The sequence below is a fragment of the Natrix helvetica genome (assembly GCF_964273705.1).
Source record: "Natrix helvetica genome assembly, chromosome: 5".
Taxonomy (NCBI): Eukaryota; Metazoa; Chordata; class Lepidosauria; order Squamata; family Natricidae; genus Natrix; species Natrix helvetica.
Window position 1 is genome coordinate 13,441,558 of NC_138551.1, and position 24,046 is coordinate 13,465,603.

General features: G+C 44.4%; 2 protein-coding genes across 6 annotated transcripts in view; one reads left to right on the forward strand and one right to left on the reverse strand.

Moving 5' to 3' along the window:
• The window catches only part of ZMAT3 (zinc finger matrin-type 3), a 161,445-nt gene extending 137,525 nt beyond the window's left edge, over positions 1–23,920 (forward strand). Inside the window, exon 9 of the mRNA XM_081954238.1 lies at positions 23,881–23,920. The gene's annotated coding sequence lies outside the window, so the exon portion shown is untranslated. The remainder of the gene's footprint in view (positions 1–23,880) is intronic.
• The window catches only part of KCNMB2 (potassium calcium-activated channel subfamily M regulatory beta subunit 2), a 372,211-nt gene that overhangs the window by 38,647 nt on the left and 309,518 nt on the right, over positions 1–24,046 (reverse strand). For 4 of the 5 annotated variants that reach the window (XM_081954243.1, XM_081954244.1, XM_081954242.1 and 1 more), the window contains one exon: positions 12,098–12,268. In XM_081954243.1, coding sequence (XP_081810369.1) covers positions 12,098–12,268 — 171 coding nt within the window. The remainder of the gene's footprint in view (positions 1–12,097; positions 12,269–24,046) is intronic. The other variant, XM_081954241.1, reaches the window with a different exon arrangement.

Consider the following 24,046-nt stretch of genomic DNA (forward strand, 5'->3'; position numbering starts at 1 on the left):
ATTAATACTGTTTTATTTGTTGTTGTTAGTTGCGAAGTCGTGTCCGACCCATCATGACCCCATGGACAACGTTCCTCCAGGCCTTCCTGTCCCCTACCACCCTCTGGAGTCCATTTAAGCTCACACTGACTGCTTCGGTGACTCCCTCCAGCTACCTCATTCTCTGTCGACCCCTTCTTCTTTTGCCCTCAATCTTTCCCAGCATTAGGCTCTTCTCCAGTGAGTCCTTCCTGCTCATTAAGTGGCCAAAGTACTTGAGTTTCCTCTTCAGGATCTGGCCTTCTAAAGAGCAGTCAGGGTTCATGTACTCTAGGACTGACCAGTTTGATAGCCTTGCCGTCCAAGGGCCTGGCAGGAATCTTCTCCAGCTAAAGCATATGAAGAACAGTTGCAGGATTTGTGTTTGGTTAGTCTAGAGCAGTGATGGCAAACCTTTTTTGGCTCCTGTACCAAAAGTGGGGGGAGCACAGGGGGACGTGTGCTGATGTGCCACACCCATAATGCTATGTGTGTGACAATCCCCCCTCCCTGGGTGCATGCCGGAAGTCACTTCCGGATTGGCCATAGGGCCATTTTTCGCCTTCCGGAGCCTTCAGGGAAGCCTCCTGAAGGCTCTGGAGAGCAAAAACAACAACCCCCGGTCCTACGAGCAAACTGGAAGTCCATTCCCAAACTTCCAGTTTGGCTCTAGGGCCGTTTTTTTCATGGAATCTCAGGGAAGCCTCTGGAGGGTGAAAAACAGCCTCAAAAGTAGGCCAAAGTCAGCTGGCCAGTGCATGCATGTGCACTGGCCAGCTGACAGGGCAATGCCTCACGTGCTCTGACAAATGGCTCCGCATGCCACCTGTGCCATGCGTGCCATAGGTTCACCATCATGGGTTTAGAGAAAAAAAAAAGGACTAGGGGGGATATGGTAGCAGTGTTCCCCTATTTGAAGGGCTGCCACAAAGAAGGAGGGGATCAACTTATTTTCCAAAGCACCGGGAGGCAAGACAAGAAACAATGGATGGAAACCATTCAAGGAGAGAAGCAACCTGGAATTAAGGAGAAACTTCCTAACAGTGAGGCCAATTAATCAGTGGAACAGCTTGCCACTAGAAGTTGTGGGTGCTCCATCACTGGAGGTTTTTAAGAAGAGATTGGACAGCCACTTTTCTGAAATGGTATAGGATTTCCTCCTTGAACAGGGGGCTGGGCTAGAAGAACTCCAAGGTTCCTTCTAGCTCTATTCTGATTGGTTGAGTGGGAATGCTCCAGGTTTTAATTTTATTACTTTATTTTTTAAATTACATTTTAAATTTTGTTTTAGTCTGGGCAATGACACGGTTTTAATTTCATTTTTAACTTATTTTATTTCTTATGAAATCTCTATGCTACCCATGTCACTGATCCAGCGACCCTTGGCGGCTTACAATGTAATCCAAAGTAAAAAACAAACAAACAAACTAGAAAACAAATTAGAAAAATAAAATAGAAAACTAAAAAAACCAAGAAGATGGGCTGACTGGAGGAATGGGAATCTTCTCTACCTGATGAGCCAATGCAGGGGTCCCCAACTCCCGATCATTGGGCTGCAGCATGCCAAAAACGGAACTGCACAAACAAGCGAAGTCCTATCTGTGGGATAAAGGTAGTACATGAAACCATGCACGCTCCAGTCCCTGGAAAAATCTCTCTCCATGGAACCAGTGTTCTGACCCAGCCTTAGCAGAACCAAGAAACAGACTCCTTGTCCCCAAAACCCCCTCTTTATTTAGCTACTATGAATTCATGGCGTTCACAGACAGAAAAGTCCAGGCAATAATCCTTCCAAGGGTTAATTGCAGTAACAGACCTTATCAGTCCTTGGATAATTTCCAGGCCGAGAGGTTCCAGTAGCAAAGCTGTACCTTAATTCCTGGCAAGCAGTCTCTGAGGCAGGAAACATGATAAGCAAATCTTCTGAAAGAAATACGAACTGTTGTCTCCTGCAACCACCACTCCCCTTTTGTTTCTATTTATTCCCCAGCATGGGAGGGGCCATTCAGCCTCCATGTGTGCCTTTCTTCCCGGATTGGCTCCTGTTCCTCAGTTGTTCTCCTCTCCTGACAGCTCTGCACATATGCGCATCTGGAATAGGCCCCAGCTGTTCTTCTTCCTCACTTATCTCTGACTCCGAAGGCATTTGGGAAATGTCAGCTGGCTCTATCTGTGCTTCCGACACAGAGCATCCATCAGAGCCTTCCCCAGACTCCAGGACTGGCCCAAGTTTCTTCCCAACCTCCTCATCGTCACATGCTCATGCACAGTATGAAAAAAAAAATGATTCTGCGCATGCACAGAGGCCAAAAACAAGATGGTGGTGCCTAAGGTGCTACTGAGAGAACCAGTTCAGGGGTGCGGCAGGCCTGGGTCGCTGCCGGTTCCAGCGACCCAGGCCGCCAAATTACTACCTATTTGGCCAAAATGGTCCAAACTGGTAGGAACCCACCTCTGGTATGCTATAAAGGTAGTCCTTGACTTATGATCTCAATTGAGCCAAAATTTCTGTTGTTAAGTTGGATATTTATTAAGTGAGACTTGTCCTATTTTATGACCTTTCTTGCCACAGACAGTTGCTACATGAATCACTACAGCTGATAACTTAGCAACCAGTTGTTAAGTGAATCTTGCTTTCCCATTGATTTGGCTTGTCAAAAAGTTTCAACAGAGGATCAAATGTCCCCGGGACATAGCAAAGGTCATAAATATGAAGCATCTGCCTTATAATCATGTGACCACGGGGATTTGGCAACTGTCATAAGTGTGAAAGACGGTCACATACCAATTTTTAAAGTGCCGTTGTAACTTTGAATGGTCACTAAATGAATGCTTGTAAGTCGGGGACTAGCTGTCATGTTTTAACGTTTCATATTGTTGCTTTTATTGATTGTAAGCCGCCTACAGTCACTGCAAGATGAGATGGACATCTGGTAAGTTTAATAAATGCATAAACAAATTGAGGCTATAGCATACACAATGGCAATTGGGGTTTTTGAGGCTGCCAATCTTCATGCAATACAAGTTTTAAAAATAAGAGCTTTGCTACTGTTGTGTTACAACACAACCTTGATGTAACTGAACAACATGGAAGTGGTCAGGGCCATGCTAAAGCAGGATGGGAGGTGGAAGGCTTGGCTCTACAATATTTTTGCTTTTATTTTGCTTTCTCTAACAGCTCTGTCTCTTCGTTAACCATAAATTTAAATTATTATATTTTTTAATTATTTATTGTTAATACTTCATTAAATTATGTTTCAAATTTTTCATGGCCTGTTTCCATTGAGCTGGGACTCAAATACATATTTTCCATAGAAATATCGCTTTGAATAGTGCATATTTGAATAATGGGACCATTTGAGTGTGATTAATTAAACTTAATTAATTTCTGGGGCTTTCTTAGTGAGGAAAACTGGTGTGAAATTGCAATCAGCATTCTTCCAAAGAAAAATGGCAAGGAATATCTCTGGCTAGCATTAGGGACAGTTTGTTCTCTCTCTGTTTTTTTAACAGAATGATTGCCTTTTCAAAATAAAGTTGGTTGAGGTGATGCTATTCAGCACTTATTGTAGGAGCAGAGAAGAGAAGAGAAGAGGAGCAGAGAAGAGCAGAGAGAGCTGGAGGGAGGAGTTCTCCCCTCGCACATATGTGCTAGTTGTTCCTGACTCTAGGGGACGGTGCTCATGTCTGTTTCAAAGCTGAAGAGCCAGCGCTGTCTGAAGATGCCTCCATAGTAATGTGGCCTGTATGATTAAACACTGAAGGTGCATGGAACGCTGTTACTTTCCCACCAAAGTGGTCCCTATTCTTCTACTTGCATTTTTACGTGCTTACAAAGTGCTAGGTTGGCAGAAGATGGGATAAGTAACTGGAGCTCACTCCGTTATGCGATGCTAGGGATTTGAACTGCCGAACTACTGACTTTCCAGAGCTCAGCATCTTAGCCACTGAGCCACCGCATCCCTTATCTGGACCCTTACCTGGTGCCAATTTAGAGTTGAATTTTAGTTGACTAGATTAATGTTAGGCTCCAAGTCTTGGGGCCATCTGGTAGATTGCAGCATAGAAGATTTATTCAAGCCTAAACACAACAACCTAATCAACTAAAATTCAACAATAAATTGGGTCCAGATAAGGTTCAATAGAATTCTGGAGGAGTCGGATTTGGATTGCTTGTGGGAAGGCAATGACTCTAAGCTAATGATGCACCTAACTCAGCCCTTCAGTTTTTCCTGCTCTTCTCCTACATCAGGGGTGTCAAGCTCGATTACATTGAGGGCGGCATCAGGGTTATATTTGATATGGAGGGGCCAGGGGGAGTGCGGGCAGCTTGACATCACTCATGTTGGCACCTGTGGTGGCTGGAGCGCTCTGCCAGCAAAAATAGACTCCCAACAGTGGTGGGTTCCGGATCCCATTCCAACTGGTACAGTTGGAATGGGCCCAGTGGCGTCGGCAGCATGCGCATGCATCTTAGCACCTCCGTGAGCCTCTGCGATGCTCCAGCTGCTCAGCGGAGTGTCGCACAGTTGCTGTATGCGCGGAAGCGCTGAAGACTTAAAAGACTGGTAAGGAGCTCGGGTGGGTGGGTGGGCAGAACAGTATCCAGTACTCTGGGCAGACTCCGGTATGCCCATACTGGGGCGTACCGCCTGCAACTCACCACTGGCTCCCAAGCTCTGTTTTTGCCGTGACAGCTTCCTGCAACCCTCTGCCAGCGAAAAGAGAACTGGGGAGAGCCACGTACAGCCCTATTTTGTTGGCAGAGGCACTGTGGGCCGGTTCTTCACTATTTACAGGATGACCCCACAGGCCAGATCTAAATACCCCATGCATCAGATCTGGTCCACAGGCCTTGAGTTAGACACTCTTGTCCTACATCTACTGTATCCACGAACGGAACTTAAAAAGGATATTGACGAGTGGTCCAAAACAGCCATGAAAAAACCCACTACAGGTAGTCCCCGACTTACAAGCATTCATTTAGTGACCGTTCAAAGCTACAGCAGCACTGACCAAAGTGACCTAGGACCGTTTCTCACACTTACGACCATTGCAGCATCCCCATGTGAAAGTGGCTCATATTTATAATGGCTGCAGTGTCCCAAGGTCATGTGATCACTTTCTGAGACCTTCTGACAAGCAAATTGAATGTGGAAGCCAGCTTCCCTTAACAACCGAGTTACTAACTTAACAACGGCTGTGGTTCACTTAACAACTGTGGCAAGAAACGTTAAACAAAAGGGTAAAGCTCGCTCAACAATGGAGTGTTTGGACTCAATTGTGGTGATAATTCAAGGACTACCGATACCAATTTTTCCCTAAAGAAAGACCCTTGTCAAAACCAATATGATCCTATTATGTTTATATTTTGATATGGATTATGAGTCATTTCAAAGAAAAGGTGAGGTGCAGAAACAGGCAAACTCTGGTAAAAAAAGCTGAAGACATTTGAAATGGCTCTGCCATCTGTCAGAAATGGTGTAGGGCCTCCTGCTTGGGCATAGGGTTGGGCTAGATGACCTACAAGGTCCCTTCCAAACGATAAAAATATATAAAGAACCGTTGCTGGAATTGGGTATGTCTAGTTTGATGAAAAGAAGGACTAGGGGGTGACTTGTTAGCAGTCTTCTGATATCTTAAGAGTTGCCACAAAGAAAAGGGAGTCGAGCTATTCTCCAAAGCACCTGAGGGCAGAACTAGAAGCAATGGGTGGAAACGAATCAAGTAGAGAAGCAACCTAGAACTAAGAAGAAATTTCCTGACAGTTGGAACAATTAATCATTGGAACAACGTGCCTCCAGAAGTTCCAGTTCCAACACTGGAACTTTTATAGAAGAGATTGGATAACCATTTTTCTTAAATGGTATAGGGTTTATTGCCTGAGCAGAGAGTTGGACTAGAAGACCTCCAAGGTCCCGTCCAACTCTGGTATTGTATTGTATTGTATTGTATTGTATTGTATTGTATTGTATTGTATTGTATTGTATTGTATTGTATTGTATTGTATTGTATTGTATTGTATTCCATTCCATTCCATTCCATTCCATTTCCATTTCCATTTCCATTTCCATTTCCATTCCACCCTACCCCATTCCTCCCAACTCCACTCCCAACCCCACTCCACTTCACTCCATTCCACCCTACCTCACCCCGTTCCATTCCATTCCATTCCATTCCATTCCATTCCATTCTATTCTATTCTATTCTATTCTAGGTGTTGGCTCTTGTGGCAGTATTTGGGTCCATATATTCACAAATTAGGTGCTGTAAATAAAATTCTACAACAACCAAGCCTTGTTTGGCGAGGCAAGGAATCACCTTCTTCCATTATCACTTTTGCTTGTGAGATGCATAACTGCTTTAAAAAATGAGTGAGGAAGAAGCAAAGAAATTGAATCCTCACATGAAAAATCACACAGTCGCCCAAGAGATTCAACCCCACCAAGGCATAAATCAATTTTCTCAGATGGAAATAAAAATGAGCGCAGGCTAAAACGAAAGAGACAAGTTCAGAGTGGAAGCATATGATGTTATATCAAGATGATTCCAAATTGAATTGGAGAAGTGTTCCTCTGCTTATATGAAATTGTAAATTTATTTGGTTTCTTGTCAAGGCTTGACTGGGGCTTTGAGTCAGGGAAACTTTAGTAAGGATGCTTTTGTGTGAAATGGCTTTTTCCTTAGAATGTAAATATTTCAGGCTCTTTATAGATAACCCAGGCGAATGAGATGGCTCTAAGATAATACACAGCATTTTGAGGGCAATTTACAACCTTTTGAAGACAATAAAGAATTGACTGGATCTAACCCCCACCCCACCCCGAAAAACCTCTATTTTTCGATCTGTGTAACTGTTGTGGCCTGCCAATGGCCAGCAGAACTGGCAGCAGATTTGGAGAGTGAGGAGGTTGGGGAGGAGCATGGGCCAGTCCTGGAGTCTGGGGAAGGCTCTGATGAGGGCTCTGTGTTGGAGGCAGAGACAGGACCGAGGCCGTCTGGCCAGTGACGTGCAGTCAGGGGAGGCAGGGGAGGCAGAGCCTCACCACTCTCATCATGAAAAAAAAATACTCCGGGAAGCCGTGAAAGTGGCTGGGAGAGGCGTGCGGCTTGGTTTAGCCTCCCTGGACATCGCAGCAGCAGCCCCAAGTGCGCCGACCACGTGTGCAGGAGGCTCCTCAGCGCCAGCCTCAGATCAGTGCAGCTGCGGTCCCCTTCATGTTGGCTCAGGAAAGAGGAGAATGGGACAACGTGTGCAGGGGAAGGGGACTGGTGCTCACGCTGATCTGAGGCTAGCTTGGTTTAGCCTCCCTGGACATCGCAGCAGCAGCCCCAAGTGCGCTGACCACGTGTGCAGGAGGCTCCTCAGCGCCAGCCTCAGATCAGTGCAGCCGCGGTCCCCTTCATGTTGGCTCAGGAAGGAGGAGAATGGTACACGTGTGCAGGAAGAGGAGCCTCCTGCACACGTGGTCCCATTCCCCTTGCAAGGATCCCGGGCTCGCCCGATGCAAAAAATGCCTAGGTAACATCATCAGTGCTAGAAGGGAGGGGGGGGGAGGAGGAGAAAGGAGAAGTTTCTCTTCTCAGAAATGTCTTCTCAGTGGAGCTGTGGCAGCCTGCCTGTCCCTTTCAGGAGCTCCACTGAGGAGACATTTCTAAGAAGAGAAACTTCTCCGGTCGGGCTGTGCCCGTGTGATCAGAGCAACCATGTGGTTTAATGACGTCACCAGCCTCACCAACCATAAACCTCACCGCATGTCACTGCGTCTGGCAATGATCAGGTGTCTATGGAGCTAGACAGCAGTGAGGCAGAGGAACAGCTAGAGCCTGTTCCCAGTGTGCGCATGCGCAGAGCTGCCAGAAGAAAAGAACAACTCAGAAATCAGGGTAGACTTGGGAGTAAAGTCACAGGTGGAAGATGATTGGCCCCTCCCATAGGAAATAAAAGAGGAGCGAAAGGGGAGTGGGCTTTTGCAGGAAACAATTTGTTCGGTCATTAGATTCATTTCAGGAGTGTGAAGATCTGTCCATGAATCTCAGAGACTCTATGCCCAGTTTTTCCTTGCACAGCACCTCATTTGGAAAATATTTACATGGCAGCTTTTCAAGATAGATAAGGTCTGTAGTCCTAAATATTCCTTTGAAAGACTGTTTGCCAGGCCTTTGCTGAATGTGAACGAAAGGAATTCACCTTTGTTTAATAAAAGGGGTTTTGTCGGGACCAGGACTCTGCCTCGTGCTTTTTGGGGAAGCCTAGGTGAGGACAGGAATCTGCCCATTTTGAACTGTTGAAGGAGAAAGAGTGATCTCCAAGTATTTTTGATTACAAATAAATCCACCATCCTGCACAGAGCATCCGTAATAGCTTCATAGATCAGTGAGGAATTTCTTCCAAGAAAATTATCCTTTGACAGTCTCGTATTGAATTTGTTGCTAAGACAAGTAGATAAAAGGAGACAAAGCCTGTGAAATAACCTGAATGAAGCAAAAATTCAGACAATACTGGAACCTACATTTTAAAAAATAAATAAAATCACAGGACAATATACAAACTTCCCAGTTCTCTAAAGGGAGTCCTCGGGTTACGACTATAATTGAGCCCAAACTTTATGTTGCTAAGTGAAACCTTTATGAAATGAGATATGTCCCATTTTTACGATCTTTCTTGCCACAGTTGTTAAGTGAGTCACTGCAATTGTTAAGATAGTAACATGGTTGTTAAGTGAATCTGGCTTCCCCATTGACTTTGCTTGTCAGAAGGAGATCAGATGACCCTGGGACATTGCAACTGTCATAAACATGAAGCAGTTGCCAAGCATCTGAATTTTGACCACCTGACTATGAGGATGCTGCAGTGGTTGTAGTATGAAAAACGGCCATAAGTCACTTTTTTTCACTGCGGTTGTAACTTTGAATGGTCACTAAATGAACTGCTGCAAGTCGAGGACCACTTGTAATTCTTAAGCAATGCAGAAAAAAAGAGAGATAGAAGATGCCAGAATTTAGGCCCACGGAGAACTTCTATTTTTATCTAATATGTTGATTAGCCGGTAGAGGATGCACTGTCATTATGTCTAAGCTTCCTTTAAATCAATTTAGGAAACATTAAAAAAGGTGATTATTTTTAGAACTCCTATACTTTTTCAGCTTTATGGTTAGCAATTTTAATATTGGGCTCAGTTCATTCTGATGAAAATATGGACGGTTTTTAAGATGAGCATATATACTGTATATCCTTAGCATGTTTTTTTTTCCAAATAGAAAAAAGAATACACTATTCGAAGAGGCAATGAGAAAAAAAGGAGTAGAAGGGGACACATATATTGCTTACATCGAGTACCTCTCAAGAGTTTTAAAAAGGTTTTCAATCAATAGGACAAATACAGAGTGCAATTAAGCTCTCTTGTTGTGACCCTCTTGTGAGGGAGTCAAACTATTCTTCAAGGCACCTGAGGGTAGAACAAGAAGCAATAGGGGGAAACTAATCAAGGAGAGGAGCAACTTAGAACTGAGGGGAAATTTCCTGACAGTTAGAATAATTAATCAGTGGAACAGCTTGCCTCCAGAGGTTGTGAATGCCCCAACACTGGAAGTCTTTAAGAAGAGGTTGGATATCATTTGTCTGAAATGGTATAGGGTTTCCTGCCTAGGCAGGGGGTTGGACTAGAAGACCTCCAAGGTCCCTTCCAACTCTGCTATTGCATTTATTTGTTATTTGATAAGTAAGTTATGAAAAACACAGCTATAATTTGCTGTGAGGCTTTGATCTGGTAAAGGTTGAGGAAAGCACAGGAAGGTGAAGGAGACATGTCATTATTGGAATGCCTTGGGGTGGCATTTGGGGGTTCCCTGAACTGGGCAGAATCCTAGCTAGAGGATCTCCAGGACCCATGCAAACCGAGGGGTGGGTTCCAGCTTTTTTTTTACTGCCGGTTTGCTCAGGGATGTGCTTCGGGTTACACACGCTTCACATGCATGCTTGATGCGCACTATGCATGCATGCATAGTAGTGAAAAATTGCTTCTGCGCATACACAGAAGCAAAAAACAAGATGGCGGGGAAGCACGGTGTGCCATCTTCGGGGGTGTTAGCGGCTGAATTACTATCTACTCACCTGAACCGGTCCGAACTGCTAGAAACCCACCTCTGGTGCAAAACCCCAGAAGCCCACCCCTGGGCTATTTCACAAAAAAAGAAAAAAGAATACTCCCTCAAGTGTGTCAATAGTTACCCTGGAGAAGAAGCAATGGATGGAAACTAATCAAGGAGAGAGGCAACTTGGAACTGAGGAGAAATTTCCTGACAGTTAGAACAATTAATCAGTGGAACAGCTTGCCTCCAGAAGTTGTGCGTTCTCCAACACTGGAAGTTTTAAAGAAGATGTTGGACAACCACTTGTCTGAAATGGTAGGATTTCCTGCTTGAACCAGGGACTAGACCAGGGGTCGGCAACCATAAACACTCAATGAGCCACAAAGGTCCCAACCGGAAGTCCCCCGTTCAATTCTGCAGCCGACCGGAAGTCCGGTCCCCCCACCATAGAGTCTCCTTCTAGCATGGCATTCTTTTTCCTCTACCTTTCCTAATCAAAAGCCCTATCAATTGTGGAGCTGACCGGAAAACCTGCCCCTTACATGACAGTCTTCTCCTGGCGCACCGTGCTTCCTCGCCCCAACCAGAAACTCCTCCCAAAATTGTGGCACCGACTGGCGACAGGGAGCCACAGCAGAAGGATGAAAGAGCCACATGTGGCCCCAGAGCCGCAGTTTGCTGACTCCTGGACTAGACCTCCAAGGTCCCTTCCAACTCTGTTATTCTGTTGTTTTATTAGCCATGCTACAATAGCATAATGGTTATAACATTTGCTTTGTAAATATGTAGAAGTTTGCTGGTTTGAAGCTTAGTAGAAACTTTTTAAAAAATAACAATTTCCCCCTTGTGCCATATACTTTTCTCTGGGCTTTAAGGACATTCTTTTAAGGTTATTCTGAAAAAAAAAAAGACAAATAAAAAATGGAGAACAATGTAGCATCTACAGAATTTTCCGGAAATAAAATGAAGACTGCCTGAAGATGGCTGTAAAAATCAATTCCAATTCCTCCCCTTTCGTACACATTGAAAAATATATATATATATATGAAAGCAACTTGTGAAGGAGCGGGCAGCCCTAGAGAAGAAATGAACAAACAAATAAGCAAATAAAGAAAGAAGCATGTCCAATGTGAAACACGGAAATACACGGAAATTAATACTGGAGGATATTAGGATTTGAATAAGGAAGGCAAATTGAATAATGAAATGAACAAATGTTTCTTGCAACTTTCTTTTGTACTTGTTAGTCCATCTTTCTCCTATTTCTGGAGCTCTCTAGAAATATTGGCAACACAGTTCCTAGAAAGCTAGGGCCACATTGGTGGAGAATAATAAGGCCCATCATCCTAACACATTACACAGGCATCAGGCTATGGAAGGCTGATTTAGTCTAAGTCCAAACTCTACATCTGCCTATTGAATGTCGGGAATATTTGGAATATTCCACCCTTGGGATATTGCATCCAGTTCTGTTCACCGTAACATAAAAATATGTTGAGACTCTGGAAAGAGTGCAGAGAAGTGAAACGAAAATGATTAGCGGACTGGAGGCTAAAATATAAAAAAGAACAGTTATTGGAATTGGGAATATATCCTTCTTTTCTCATCGAGTGACATGATAGCACTGTTCCAGTATTTGAGGGGTTCCTACAAAGATAAGGGGGCCACAGTACCAAATGGCAAGGTAAAATACAATGATTGGAAACCAAGCAAGGAGAGAAGCAACCTAGAATTAAGGAGAAATATACTAATGGTGAGAGCAATCAACCCATGGAACAGCTTGCCTTCAGAGGGTGTGGGTGCTCCATCACTGGAGACTTTCAAAAAGAGACTGAACAACCATTTGTTTGAACAGTCTCCTGCTTGAGCAGGGGGGGGGGGTGGACTAGAAGACCTCCAAGATTCCTTCCAATTCTATTGTTTTGTGTTTTACGTTCTATGTTTTTGGATCTTAGAATGCTAATTAGAAGAAACGTGAAGAATTTACCTTTGCATGTACGATCTCAGCAGGGTGATGCCCAGAAGGAAGTACATCATAATGGAGCACACCATCATGGTCAGTCCCAGGAGTATGGCCCGGTCCTCTCCAGCTTTGAGAGCGGTGACTGTTTTCCTTTTGTCCAGTAGATCATGATCCCTGATTTTTTGGTAAATATTTCTGAGGTTGAAAACAATACATTCTTATGTGGAGTTCACACTTTAATCAATAAACCCTCTAAAAGGACTGTTTGCTCCGTTTCCAAGGCCTGCCTCAGGGGAGATCACAGCTTTAAGATTACCGCATTCGATGTTTTCTAAACATTTTGCTTGGACCTGGTAGGGGAAAGAAAAGATCACCGGCATCCGAAACTCACAAAAGGCTTTAATTGGTGGAATGATTTCAAAGCTCCCTCTTTCCCACTCTCGCCTCTGTTTTTCAATTTCTAGGAAGGTGCTTTGCAAAAGATGAAATGAATCTTGGACAACAAATCTTAGATCATTCACACCAGAAGAATTCTTTGGAATCCCCAGAAAAATGCGTGATGTGAATGAAGAAAGAATAGTCAAAGACCTGCAGTCTTCCCTGCTTTATTTCCTGGTGGCATTTCAGCAATTTAGAGTTCTTAGGACTTGCCCTTCAAGATACTCTGGACCCTTAACTGACCCAGACAAGACAATAGGATGATTTAGGCATATAAAGGTAAAGGTTCCCCTCACACATATGTGCTAGTCATTCCTGACTCTAGGGGCGGTGCTCATCTCTGTTTCAAAGCCAAAGAGCCAGTTCTGTCCAAAGAAGTCTCTGTGGTCATGTGGCCGGCATGACTAAATGCCGAAGGAGCATGGAACACTGTTACCTTCCCACCAAAGGGAGTTCCTATTTTTCTACTTGCATTTTTACGTGCTTTTGAACTGCTAGGTTGGCAGGAGCTGGGACAAGTAACAGGAGCTCACTCCGTTACGTGGCGCTAGGGGTTTGAACTGCTGAATTGTTGACCCGTCTGATCGACAAGCTCAGTGTCTTAGCCACTGAGCCACCATGTCCCTCTTAGGCACATACAGTAGGTTAACTCTAATATTTCCTTTGACAAGTAAGATCTATTATAGTTCTACAAATTTCTAAAACCTCAACATGTGAGTTCTAAAATGATTACTGTTTTACAGGTAGTCCTTGACTTACAACCGGTTGAGATACTTGTGGCAGATAAGGAGGAAAGTATGGGGTTCTAAGGGGTAGAAAGCAAGCCCAAGGGCCTGTGAGGACTCTGAGGATGGGAAGTGGAGCATGGGCTTCTTAGGGAGTAGGGAAGACCTTGGGAGGCCCCTGGACCTGTGCTAGGCCTCACAGGGCATCCCATAATTCTGAGGTACCCCAGCCTCTGTTTAATGACTCATGTGGTTTTTAACCACTGCATCAGAGGCAGCAGGGGTGGAGATTGTTAAGGAAGTAATTATATGGCCTCCTCGCTTAATGACTGTCATGACTTGTGACTGTAATATGCAGGGTCCATTATGACCATGGATCAAGGTCTATCTTTATATTTTATAGCATTTTGATATTTTTATATCTGAGTATTTTTCATAGTGCATGGTACTTTGTAGTCTTTCCATCTGCATTAATTTAGCACAAAGATCTTTTTTTTGTTCTTGTTTACAGAGACATTTCCTCGCATTGATGGCCATCCATAATGTGATCCGTTGATCAACATCATTGGCGCCAACTTACTTCTAGCTTACTTCATGGTATTCTGAGTTTTTGTTAACCTAAAAATGATGGTCTATTATCTATTCTATCTATGGCAGGGGTGTCCAAACTTGGGAACTTTAAGACTTATGGACTTCAACTCCAGCTGGCTGGGGAATTCTGGGAGTTGAAGTCCACAAGTCTTAAAGTTCCAAGTTTGGACACCCCTGATCTATGGAGTTCTTGATGCTTTCTGATTTTGGTTGTTTATTGGCGGACATTTCATTACCCAACTTACAGAGGTAGTATTCAGCAGGTTCTGGCCAGTTCTAAAGAACCGGTAGTGGAAATTCTGAGTAGTTCGCAGAACCAGTAATACTACCTCTGACTGGCCCCACCCCCATCTATTCTCTGCCTCCCAAGTCCCAGCTGATCGGGAGGAAATGGGGATTTTGCACCCCTCAGTGGTGGGTTTCAAATATTTTTAGAACCTCTTCTGTAGGTGTGGCCTGCTTTGTGGGAGTGGCTTGCTGGCCATGTGACTGGGTGGGAGTGACTTGTCAGCCATGTGACTGGGTGGGCATGGCCAACTTATAAAATGTGGTGAAACTCACTTAACAACACTCTTGCTTAGCAACCAAAATGTTGGCTCAGAAACTCTGGCATTTGAAGCACGCAAGTCTTAAAGCTGTCAAGTTACAAGACCCTTGCACCCCTAGTCCTTTAGGAAAAAAAACACCCCAGGTTTTTTGCCAGAATTCCTCCTCTCGCTCTTCATCTTGATGATGTGCGGACGGGTGGGGGAGAGGGAGCTGGAACCGGTTCTCAACGGCACTGTAGATTTGTGGAACCTCTTCTATAGAAGAGGTTAGAACTGGCAGGAACCCACCCCTGCTTCCCCTGGAATGAGAAGGGATGGAGATTTTACAGTAATCTTCCCCTGCCACACCAGCCAAGCACCCCCACCAAGCCATGTCATGCCCACCAGGCCACGCCCACAGAACCGGTTATAAAAAAATTTGAATCCCACCACTGCCCAACTAGGTAACATCATCAATGTGAGTGAGTGTGTGATTTGCTGCCTGTTTATAGGTAGTAGCTGCCCTACCAGGTGGCGGTGGGGGCATGTTTTTTTTTTTATTATTAGCTTAATTGGAGTGTTCTAATGTGTTCAAACAAATAAGTCATCAATAGACACATTTACACACCATTCAAAAGAGACAATATGTATAAAACCTAGGAAGGAAATAAAAAGCTAGAAGACATTTTCCCCAACAGCAGCCAACATTCAGATAAATAAAGATCAGCACTAGACAAAAAATGAGGCACAAAAATAATACTTTATCCAAGGAATCTCCAAAGAGAAAACCACAATCCCAGCAAAATTGGCAAGGCACACTACTGTATATAAATAGGAAGCAACCCACACACTCATTTGCATGGATGATGTTATCTAATTGGGTAATGAAACATCTGTAAGCAAACAACCAAGCATCAACCACAGTTCAACCCTGAGCTACAGATATTCTTTTCTACTGATATCTATTGCCTCCCTCTCTCATATAAGTTACAGTTTGACTTTCTACAGTTTCTACATCTGCGAAATCCCACATTCAAGTCAAATATTTTTTATGGTATTTAAAGGTAGGACATGAGCAGATATATATTTTCTGCTCCATATACTCTAGTGAGTTTTATATTTTCCCCATCACCACCTATTGCAGAGATTAGCAATTTGGGAGGCGTTGGGGACACATTTGGAATGTTGATAAGTTAGGACAGTTGTTTATTTACAAAATGGTTCCCATGGTGAGCCTGGCCTACCATCAAACATCAATGTACCCAGAAGGGGAAATGGCTGTTCCTGGATGGGCTGCAAATAAAGAGAATGCCGAATGATCTTGCTTTGCAGCAGGACAGATTCCCGGTTTTCCTTTTTAAATCATACACTGGAAGTCTTTAAGAAGATGTTGGATAGCCATTTGTCTGAAACGGTATAGGGTTTCCTGCCTAGGCAGGGGGTTGGACTAGAAGACCTCCAAGGTCCCTTCCAACTCTGCTATTGTATTGTATAGCAGAGTGGAAGGAATGTTAAGGCATGCGCTTGCTCCATTCGATTGTTTATTAAGCTGAAGATGCTAGGCCAGCGGTGTCAAGCTCAATTTAATTGAGGGCCGCATCAGGGTTGTGTTTGACTTTGGGTGGTGAGCGTGGGCGTGGCCAGGATGGGCGTGGCCAGTTTGACATCATTTGTGGTGGCCCGAGTGCTCTGCCAGTAAAAACAGGTTCCCAAGCTCCGTTTCAGCTGCAACAGCCTCCTGCAACCCTCTGCTAGTGAAAATGGAGCATGGGCTTCTTAGGGCGTAGGGAAGACCTTGGGAGGCCCTTGAATTTGTGCTTGGCCTCACAGGGCCTCCCCTAATCCTGAGGTGTCCCAGCCTCTGTTTAATGACTCATGTGGTTTTTAACAACTGCATCAGAGGCAGCAGGGGTGGAGATTGTTAAGGAAGGTAACCATACGGTCTCCTCACTTAATGATAGTCATGACTTGTGACTGCAATAGGCAGGGTCCATTATGACCATGAATCAAGATCTATCTTTATATTTTACAGTATTCTGATATTTATGATAGCATTTTTCATGGTGCATAATACTTTCCATCTGCATTAACTTAGCACAAACATCTTTTTTGGTTCTCATTTTCAGCGACATTTCCACATTTGGCCATCCATCATGTGATTAGTTGATCAACATCATTGGTGCCAAGTTATTTCTAGCTTACTTCATGGTGAGCTAGAACCGCACGCAGCCCTCCCAAGCTCCATTTTCGCTGGCAGAGGCACTGCAGGCTGATACTTCGCTGTTTCCAGGGCAGCCCCATGGGCCAGATCTAAACACCCTGTGGGCTGGATCCAGCCCCATGGGCCTTGGTTTGACACTCCTGGGCTAGGTTAAATCTGACTTCCACCGCTCAATTTTTAGTTTTGCGCTAACACCCATGATTGGAATTAGGTGGAACAAATAAGGGGTGCTTGTAATGTACATGGGAATGACCCTGACAGGCAGGAGGGAGAGCCACAGACTGGACAACTGCAATTGTCCTGATGCCTTGGGCCACGGAAGGAGAAGAGGGCGTGGGAAACATTTCAGAATGGACTCTCCTTAATTTTCTGCAGAGTAAAAAGAAATACTTTCAATCTCGCAAGATTCTGTTACTACAGGTGGTCCTCGATTTACAACAGATTGTTTAGTGACCGTCGAAAGTTGAAACATCCCTGGAAAAAGTGACTTACGACCGTTTTTAACCTTTACAACCGTTACGTGATCTAAATTCAAACGCTCGGAAACCGACTCACCAACCTTTTCCAACCTTCTGACAAGCAAAGTCGACAGGGAAGCCAGATTTACTTAACAACTGTGTTACTAATTTAACAAGTGCACGGATTGACTTAACAACTGTAGGCAAGGAAGGTCGGGAAATGGGGCAAAACTCACTGAACAAACATCTCACTGAGCAACATAAATTGTGGGCTCAGTAGTGGTCGTAAGTCGAGGACTACCTGTACAACCATATAATAAAGATAGAGCTAATATCCCTGGCTAGGCTTCTTGTTTGGAGAACCTTGTGGGAGATTGCAGGTTTGAGGACAATGTCATCTCTGCTTCTCTTTTCTTCTTCTCCATAATTTGGAATTCAATGGGCTCTGATTTGTGTTTCCCTCACTAATGGTAGCCAGCAAAATGCAGTGGAGTAGATAACAGGAGGACGGGGATAATGCATGATATAATGGACTGACATGGAATAGGCTGCTTCTTCTGAAGATCTGTTTCATGCTCAAAATAGTCTGACCCAGGAATGGTTTTCTCTTTCCTTCGCTAATGGTTTGGAACGGGGAGCGCGCATGCAAGCTCGCTTTTCTCATGCGTGGCACTTCTGTGCATGCGCAGAGCATCCGTGATGACATCTGGGTGGGTGGGCGGAGGCTCCCGCCACTGCTGCTATCGGTTCGTTCGAACCGGGGCGAACGGGCAGAATACCACCTCTCCTCTGGCCATACTTCAAAGCAGTCTCTTCACCGCTACTTTCTTAACTGTAGCGATTTAAAGACGTGTGGACTTCAACTCCCAGAATTCCCCAGCCATCCCAGAATTCTGGGGTATGAGGTCTATATACAGTAGAACCTCTGGTCACAACCATAATTCGTTCCGTAACTTTGGTCACAAACTGATTTGGTCGTGACCCAAAACTAATTTTGAAAATTTGGCACTTACTCCAAAAAATGGTGCGGAAGGGGAAATCGGCCGCAAAAAAAGTGACTTTTTTGGTCGGAACCAGGGGTGCTGGAGAACCGGTAGTGGAAATTTTGAGTAGTTTGGAGAACCAGCAAATGCCACCTCTGGTTGGCCCCAGAGTGGGCAGGGAGTGGAGATTTTGCAGTATCCTTCCCCTGGAATGGGTTGGGAATGGAGATTTTGTAGTATCCTTCCCCTGCCATGCCCACCACGCTATGCCCACAGAACCAGTAGTAAAAAAAATGAATTTCACCGCTGTTTGGATTTGGTCATGATCAGAAGTGTTTGTGACCAGAGGTTCTACTGTATCTTCAAGTTGAGAAACACTGCTTCCCATGAGAGGGTCCCACAGGTGTACCTGTGTATCCTGTTTGAAAACAGGAAAGCAAATGTTTTGCTCATGTCTCTGGGCAGCTATACAGCCTGATCCAATTTATTCAGATAAACAAGTTTGCATATATTTAGACATGCATTGGAGTGCAGTCATACCAGCTCCCAGTTTGAACATCCTCACTTAAAAATAAATAGATTGGTTTGGTTCATTTTCAAGTTAATACACTGGCAGCTTTTACCTGATCCTCGCTTGATATATATTACTGTTATTTTATTCCTGTTTTCATAATTTTTCACTACACTGCTTCTTCCATTACTTGCAGAAAAATCCACACGCATTATTCCAGTTCACCGCTAAAGATTTACTGGAATGGGTGCAATAAATGAACCGACTCCTGAAAAACTCACTAACCTTTCCCCGGCTTGAAATGAAATTCAGAATAAATCTATCTCATCCTTTTATTTCCCCTTCCCAAAAACTCTAGCACCACAATGACAGCATCGTTTCCTCCCCCAGTTTAACAGGAGAACGTTTGAGATCGCATCCATTCTCTTAGAAAAAGAGACGTGAAGAAAATAAGTAAGTGGCCCATAGCTCTGGCTATTTATCAAAATGTATTTAACCGTAATGGCTCGCTATCGGTAGATGTGTGGTTGTTACCAAATGAAAAGCAGGCGGGAACGGCAGCAAATTGCTATGCTGTTCTGGAACATTAGCCCATCACGCAACATAACTTGTGTTGCTCTGCAGACATAAAACGGGCATGGCACAATCAGTCAATAATATCGCACCAGTAACACAAATGTGATTCACACGGACGATTGAGAAATAAGATGGCTAATTGAAAAGGACGGCCATGCCATTTCCACAGGAGGCTATGAGGCATGAAATGGACAGAAGAGAGGTAACAAATAAAAGATTAAGCCAAACAAATAAGTTGTAGGAGCCCCAGGCAGTAGAAGACCTGCGCTGCATGTTAAGAGGCTACCTGGTTTCTGTGGATGTTGAATTTGGTTCTAGAAAGCCAAACTTAGTAGAAAGTTTATACCTAATAGAAAGTCTCTACTAAGAAACCTGTTGATAGGTTATCTCAGAAAGACTATTAGTTTTCAAGACCCATGAATATTTGTTCTCTTGTCCTTTTCTAAGGCATCCAGCTATGTAGCCATTGGTACATCAAACAGCAGTGAATTCCTCCTTCTCAGGTAGTTATGTACAAACTTGTTGTGGCCCACCAGCAGCCAGCAGTGGAGCTGGCAGCAGCTTCGGACAGTGAGGAGGTTGGGGAGGAACATGGGCCAGTCCTGGAGTCTGGGGAAGACTCTGATGAGGGCTCTGCGTTGGAGGCAGAGAGGGGGCCAGAGCCATCTGACAGTTATCAGCTGCCTTCAGAGTCAGACATCAGTCAAGCAGACAAACAGCTGGAGCCTCTTCCCAGTGTGTGCATGCGCAGAGTTGCCAGGTGAAGGGAACAGCTAAGGAACAAGGGTCAACTTGGGAGTAAGGCCTCAGGTGGACGGTGAATGGTCCCTCTCATACGAGATAAAAGAGGAGTGAAAGGGGAGGGGTGTTTGCACGAGACAATGAGTTCATTCCTGCATTCTTGCCAAGTGTTGCAGCATCTGAAAGATATCAGCCTGGCCACTCTCCAAGCCTGATAAAGGTCAGTAATTGTGAACTATCTTGAAAGACTGTGGCCTGGGACTTTGCTGGAGAGGAATTCACTGTAAATTAAATAAAATGGGTGCCAGCCTCTGCTTTGCTGCTCGCTTTCGGCTGCCATTGAAACGGGGAGGGGGGGGAGATATATGGTATTTGGGAGGGGAAGCTTAAGCACAGGAGTGAGTGAAGAAGGGAGTCATTTTCTCACCATCAACTGCGCATGCTGCAGATAGTGGAATTGCCGCCAAGGCCAACCGTCCGACATACCAACCTGATGATGGGTTTTGAAATTGCAGCCCACTTGACACCTGTGGGGTGTGGGGATTGGACTGGGGGATGGGGTTACTAGGGGGAGGGAGTTGGGTCACATATTGATATCTATGATTACGCGCACTTTTGCCTCAGATCTTGCTTTGCTAGCTGCTTTCTACTCATAACCAGTAAAAGTACTCTTAATTCTGAAAAATGGAGTTGAGTGGTTTCTTTCTTGGTTACTGATGGAGGCTGCCCTGACAAGGGCTTTATCCGGACTCGGACTTGGCTTTGTGCTGCTGGGGAAGCCTAGGTGAGAACAATACTTACAGAAGGGCATTACTATATATCTATCTTCCTAAGACTCCTCCACAGGCTGAACCACCAGAGTCCACTGTGAATGATCATGTAAGTTCTCAGTAGCTTATTGAAACAATTCCAGCAGGAATAGAAAGCTACTTAAACTCTGGCAAACCCACAGAGTGAAAAATGTACTTTTTTGAGAACCCAACTGCACCAAGTATACTTTGGTGTTTTACTCAGTTGTTATGTAAACAATACAACCCCTCCCATTTTTCTTCTGCTGTGCAATAGCAAAATGATGCAGTAAAAAAAAGTAGAAAATCCAAAGCGCTTGTGGCCTTGTGTGGAAATAACCTCTTGTGTATAAAAATTATCTGATGGTGTTCTGTGGCTACTTAACAATAACAAAAGAACAGGGCATATCCAAGGGTGGATTCCTTTAAGCGTGATCTGCTCTCCTAGGCCCCTTTGTAGCATTTAGGACAGGGGTGTCAAACTCGATTTCATTGAGGGCCACATTGAGGGTTTGTATTTGACCTTGGGGGGCTGGGGTTGACATGGCCAGGGTGGGTGTAGCCAACTCGGTCACTTGTGCAAGAGAAAACAGAGTTCAAGAGGGTCGTATGTGGCTCCCCCAACCTCCATTTTTGCTGGCAGAAGCATTGTAGGCAGGTCCTTCACTGTTTCCAGGGCCCCACTGCATGCCAGAACTAAGCACCCCGTGGGCCAGATCCAGCCCACGGGCTTTGAGTGTGACTCCCCTGATTTAGAAGGTAAATTACATGATCTGATGGCTTCAAACAGCCTTTGGTGTACCAGGTCACAGAGCTGATGTTTGCCTTTTCGGAGACATGGATTGGGAAAACTAAATGTCCTGCTTCTTCTGACCAAATACCCCAAGCATATGCACCACTAACATGATGCTCAGACTTTAAAAGCAAGTATAAAACTACCTGAATCCATCCCAGGTCCAAACAAATGTTAATGTTGAGGAGGGGGTGAAGGATGACAAGAAAATGTTTACCACATGAAAATGTTGAAAGATGTAGGAAACTGGAGAAAGGTTAAAATGGGACTTTGATTTGTTCCTGTCTGTGTGCCTTGTTTAACGTTGCTTAGAAAGGAGACATTCATTTCCCTTTGGATTGGGAAAATGTCACAATTGTTCCCTGAACAAAAGGAAAGGTAATCGGAGTAGGGTGGAGGTTTAGCTTTTTTAATTGGGAAAATACTTGATAGAGTTTTGATGGAAAGGGTGCAACTGGTGGATGGCCAGGGCACCTTCATGCCATGGGACTGTACAGGCCAGATTCTTTGTGTCACTGATTTCTCATAGAAATATGAGAAAGAAAATTTATTGTATGCTTGTTAAAACTTATGATAAAGAGAATAGGCATCAATTTTGGAATGTTTTGCATGACTATGGAATTGAACAATGGTTGCTCCAGCCAGAACGGTAATTTATAGTGGAAATAAAGCATTTGCTTCATTTATTATTTATCTATCCCTGACATTTCTATGTTGTTCCACTCTAAATATGATATGCACTGAGAGTGCATGAGAGAGAGAGAGAGAGAGAGACAGACAGACAGACAGAGACAGAGAGACAGAGACAGAGAGACAGACAGAGAGAGAGAAAGAGAGAGAGACTGAGAGAGAAAGAGAGAGAGACAGAGAGAGAGAGAGAAAGAGAGAGAGTGAGACAGAGAGAGAGACAGACAGACAGACAGAGACAGAGAGACAGAGAGACAGAGAGACAGAGAGACATAGAGAGACAGAGAGAGACAGAGACACAAACACACACACACAGAGACAGAGAGACAGAGAGAGACAGAGAGAGAAAGAGAGAGAGAGACAGAGAGAGAGAGACAGAGAGAGAGAGAGAGAGAGAGAGAGAGAGAGAGAGAGAGAGAGAGAGAGAGAGAGAGACTCACTATGGATTTCAACACCAAAAAGGAGCATCACACAAATAGGTGAGACATCCTAGTTTGTTTCATCTATTTACAGATAGATGAATGTGGTGACATTAGAGATATGCTGATTGGGGAACATAAACATGCCTGTACATTTGCGCGTAGACAATGCTGTGTTGTTGGCGGGGAACACAAACGATTTGCAGCAAATGGGAGATTGCAACAAGGAGCACTCCTTATTTGTGCTGGGTGAAAAATGCATCTTTGTTGGCCCTCCCTGCAAATATGCTGTCGAGTTTCAGCTGTGTACTCTGGGGGCTATAGCACAGCTAACAATATCATGATCAACAAAAGCCCACTGTGTTCCTATGCAGGAGGAATCAACATCGCAAAAAATAATATTTATTTTTAATGCCCCAGGATACCTGGAACAAGAAGCTTTGTACCTTAGATCCAGTGACCAGCTTTTGTACATTCCCTGATTTCCCCATCCTTCCTAGAATGTATTTCCTAGTTAAAATGCAGCACAACAAGAGCATATTCTGACTTTGCCTCCACATTCCATAGGGAAGTTTGAATTATAGTCAGTTCTTGAAATTAAGAATGTCTAACTTACAGACAACTCGAACTGACAAATGGGATGCCTACTACTAAAGATGGTGGATGCTGTTCTCCTTCCTCAAACTGATGGACCACTGAAGCATGCCTTGTTTTCACGAACCTCTGAAGCTGCACATTTTAAATACAGGTAGTCCTTGACTTATGACTACAGTGTTTCCCCCAAAATAAGACACAGTCTTATTTTCTTTTGACCCCTGAAATAAGCGCTTGGCCTTATTTTAGGGCAGGTCTTATTATTTTTGAGGTGCAGGAGGGCAGCGAGCGTGGTTATCTCATGGGTTACCTGCTGTGTTGCGATATTTTTGGGGAGGGCTTGTTTTTGGGGAGGGCTTATTTTAGCACATGCACTCAAAAGCCCGATTGGCCTTATTATTCTGGAAAGTCTTATTTTCGGGGAAACAGGGTACAGATGAGCCTAAAGGTTCTATAGCAGGGGTGTCCAAACTTGGCAACTTTAAGACTTGTGGACTTCAACTCCCAGAATTCCCCAGCCAGCTCTGCCGGCTGGGGAATTCTGGGAGTTGAAGTCCACAAGTCTTAAAGTTGCCAGGTTTGGACACCCCTGTTCTATAGTGAGTGAGACATTTGTTAAGTGGGTTTTGCCCCTTTTTACAACTATTTTTGCCCCGGATGTTAAGTGAACCAGTGTAGTGCTTAAGTTAGGGACATGATTGTTAAGTGAATCTGACTTCCCCCTTGACTTTGCTTGTCAGAAGGTCACCAAAGAGTAATGACGTGCGGTGAGGTTTATGGCTGGTGAGGCTGGTGATGTCATCAGCGCGAGCCACGGTCCCTTTCATGTTGACTCAGGATGGCGGGGAATGGGACCACGTGTGCAGGAGGCTCCTCAGCGCCTTTCCCTTTTTTTTATTTTCATGATGAGAGCGGTGAGGC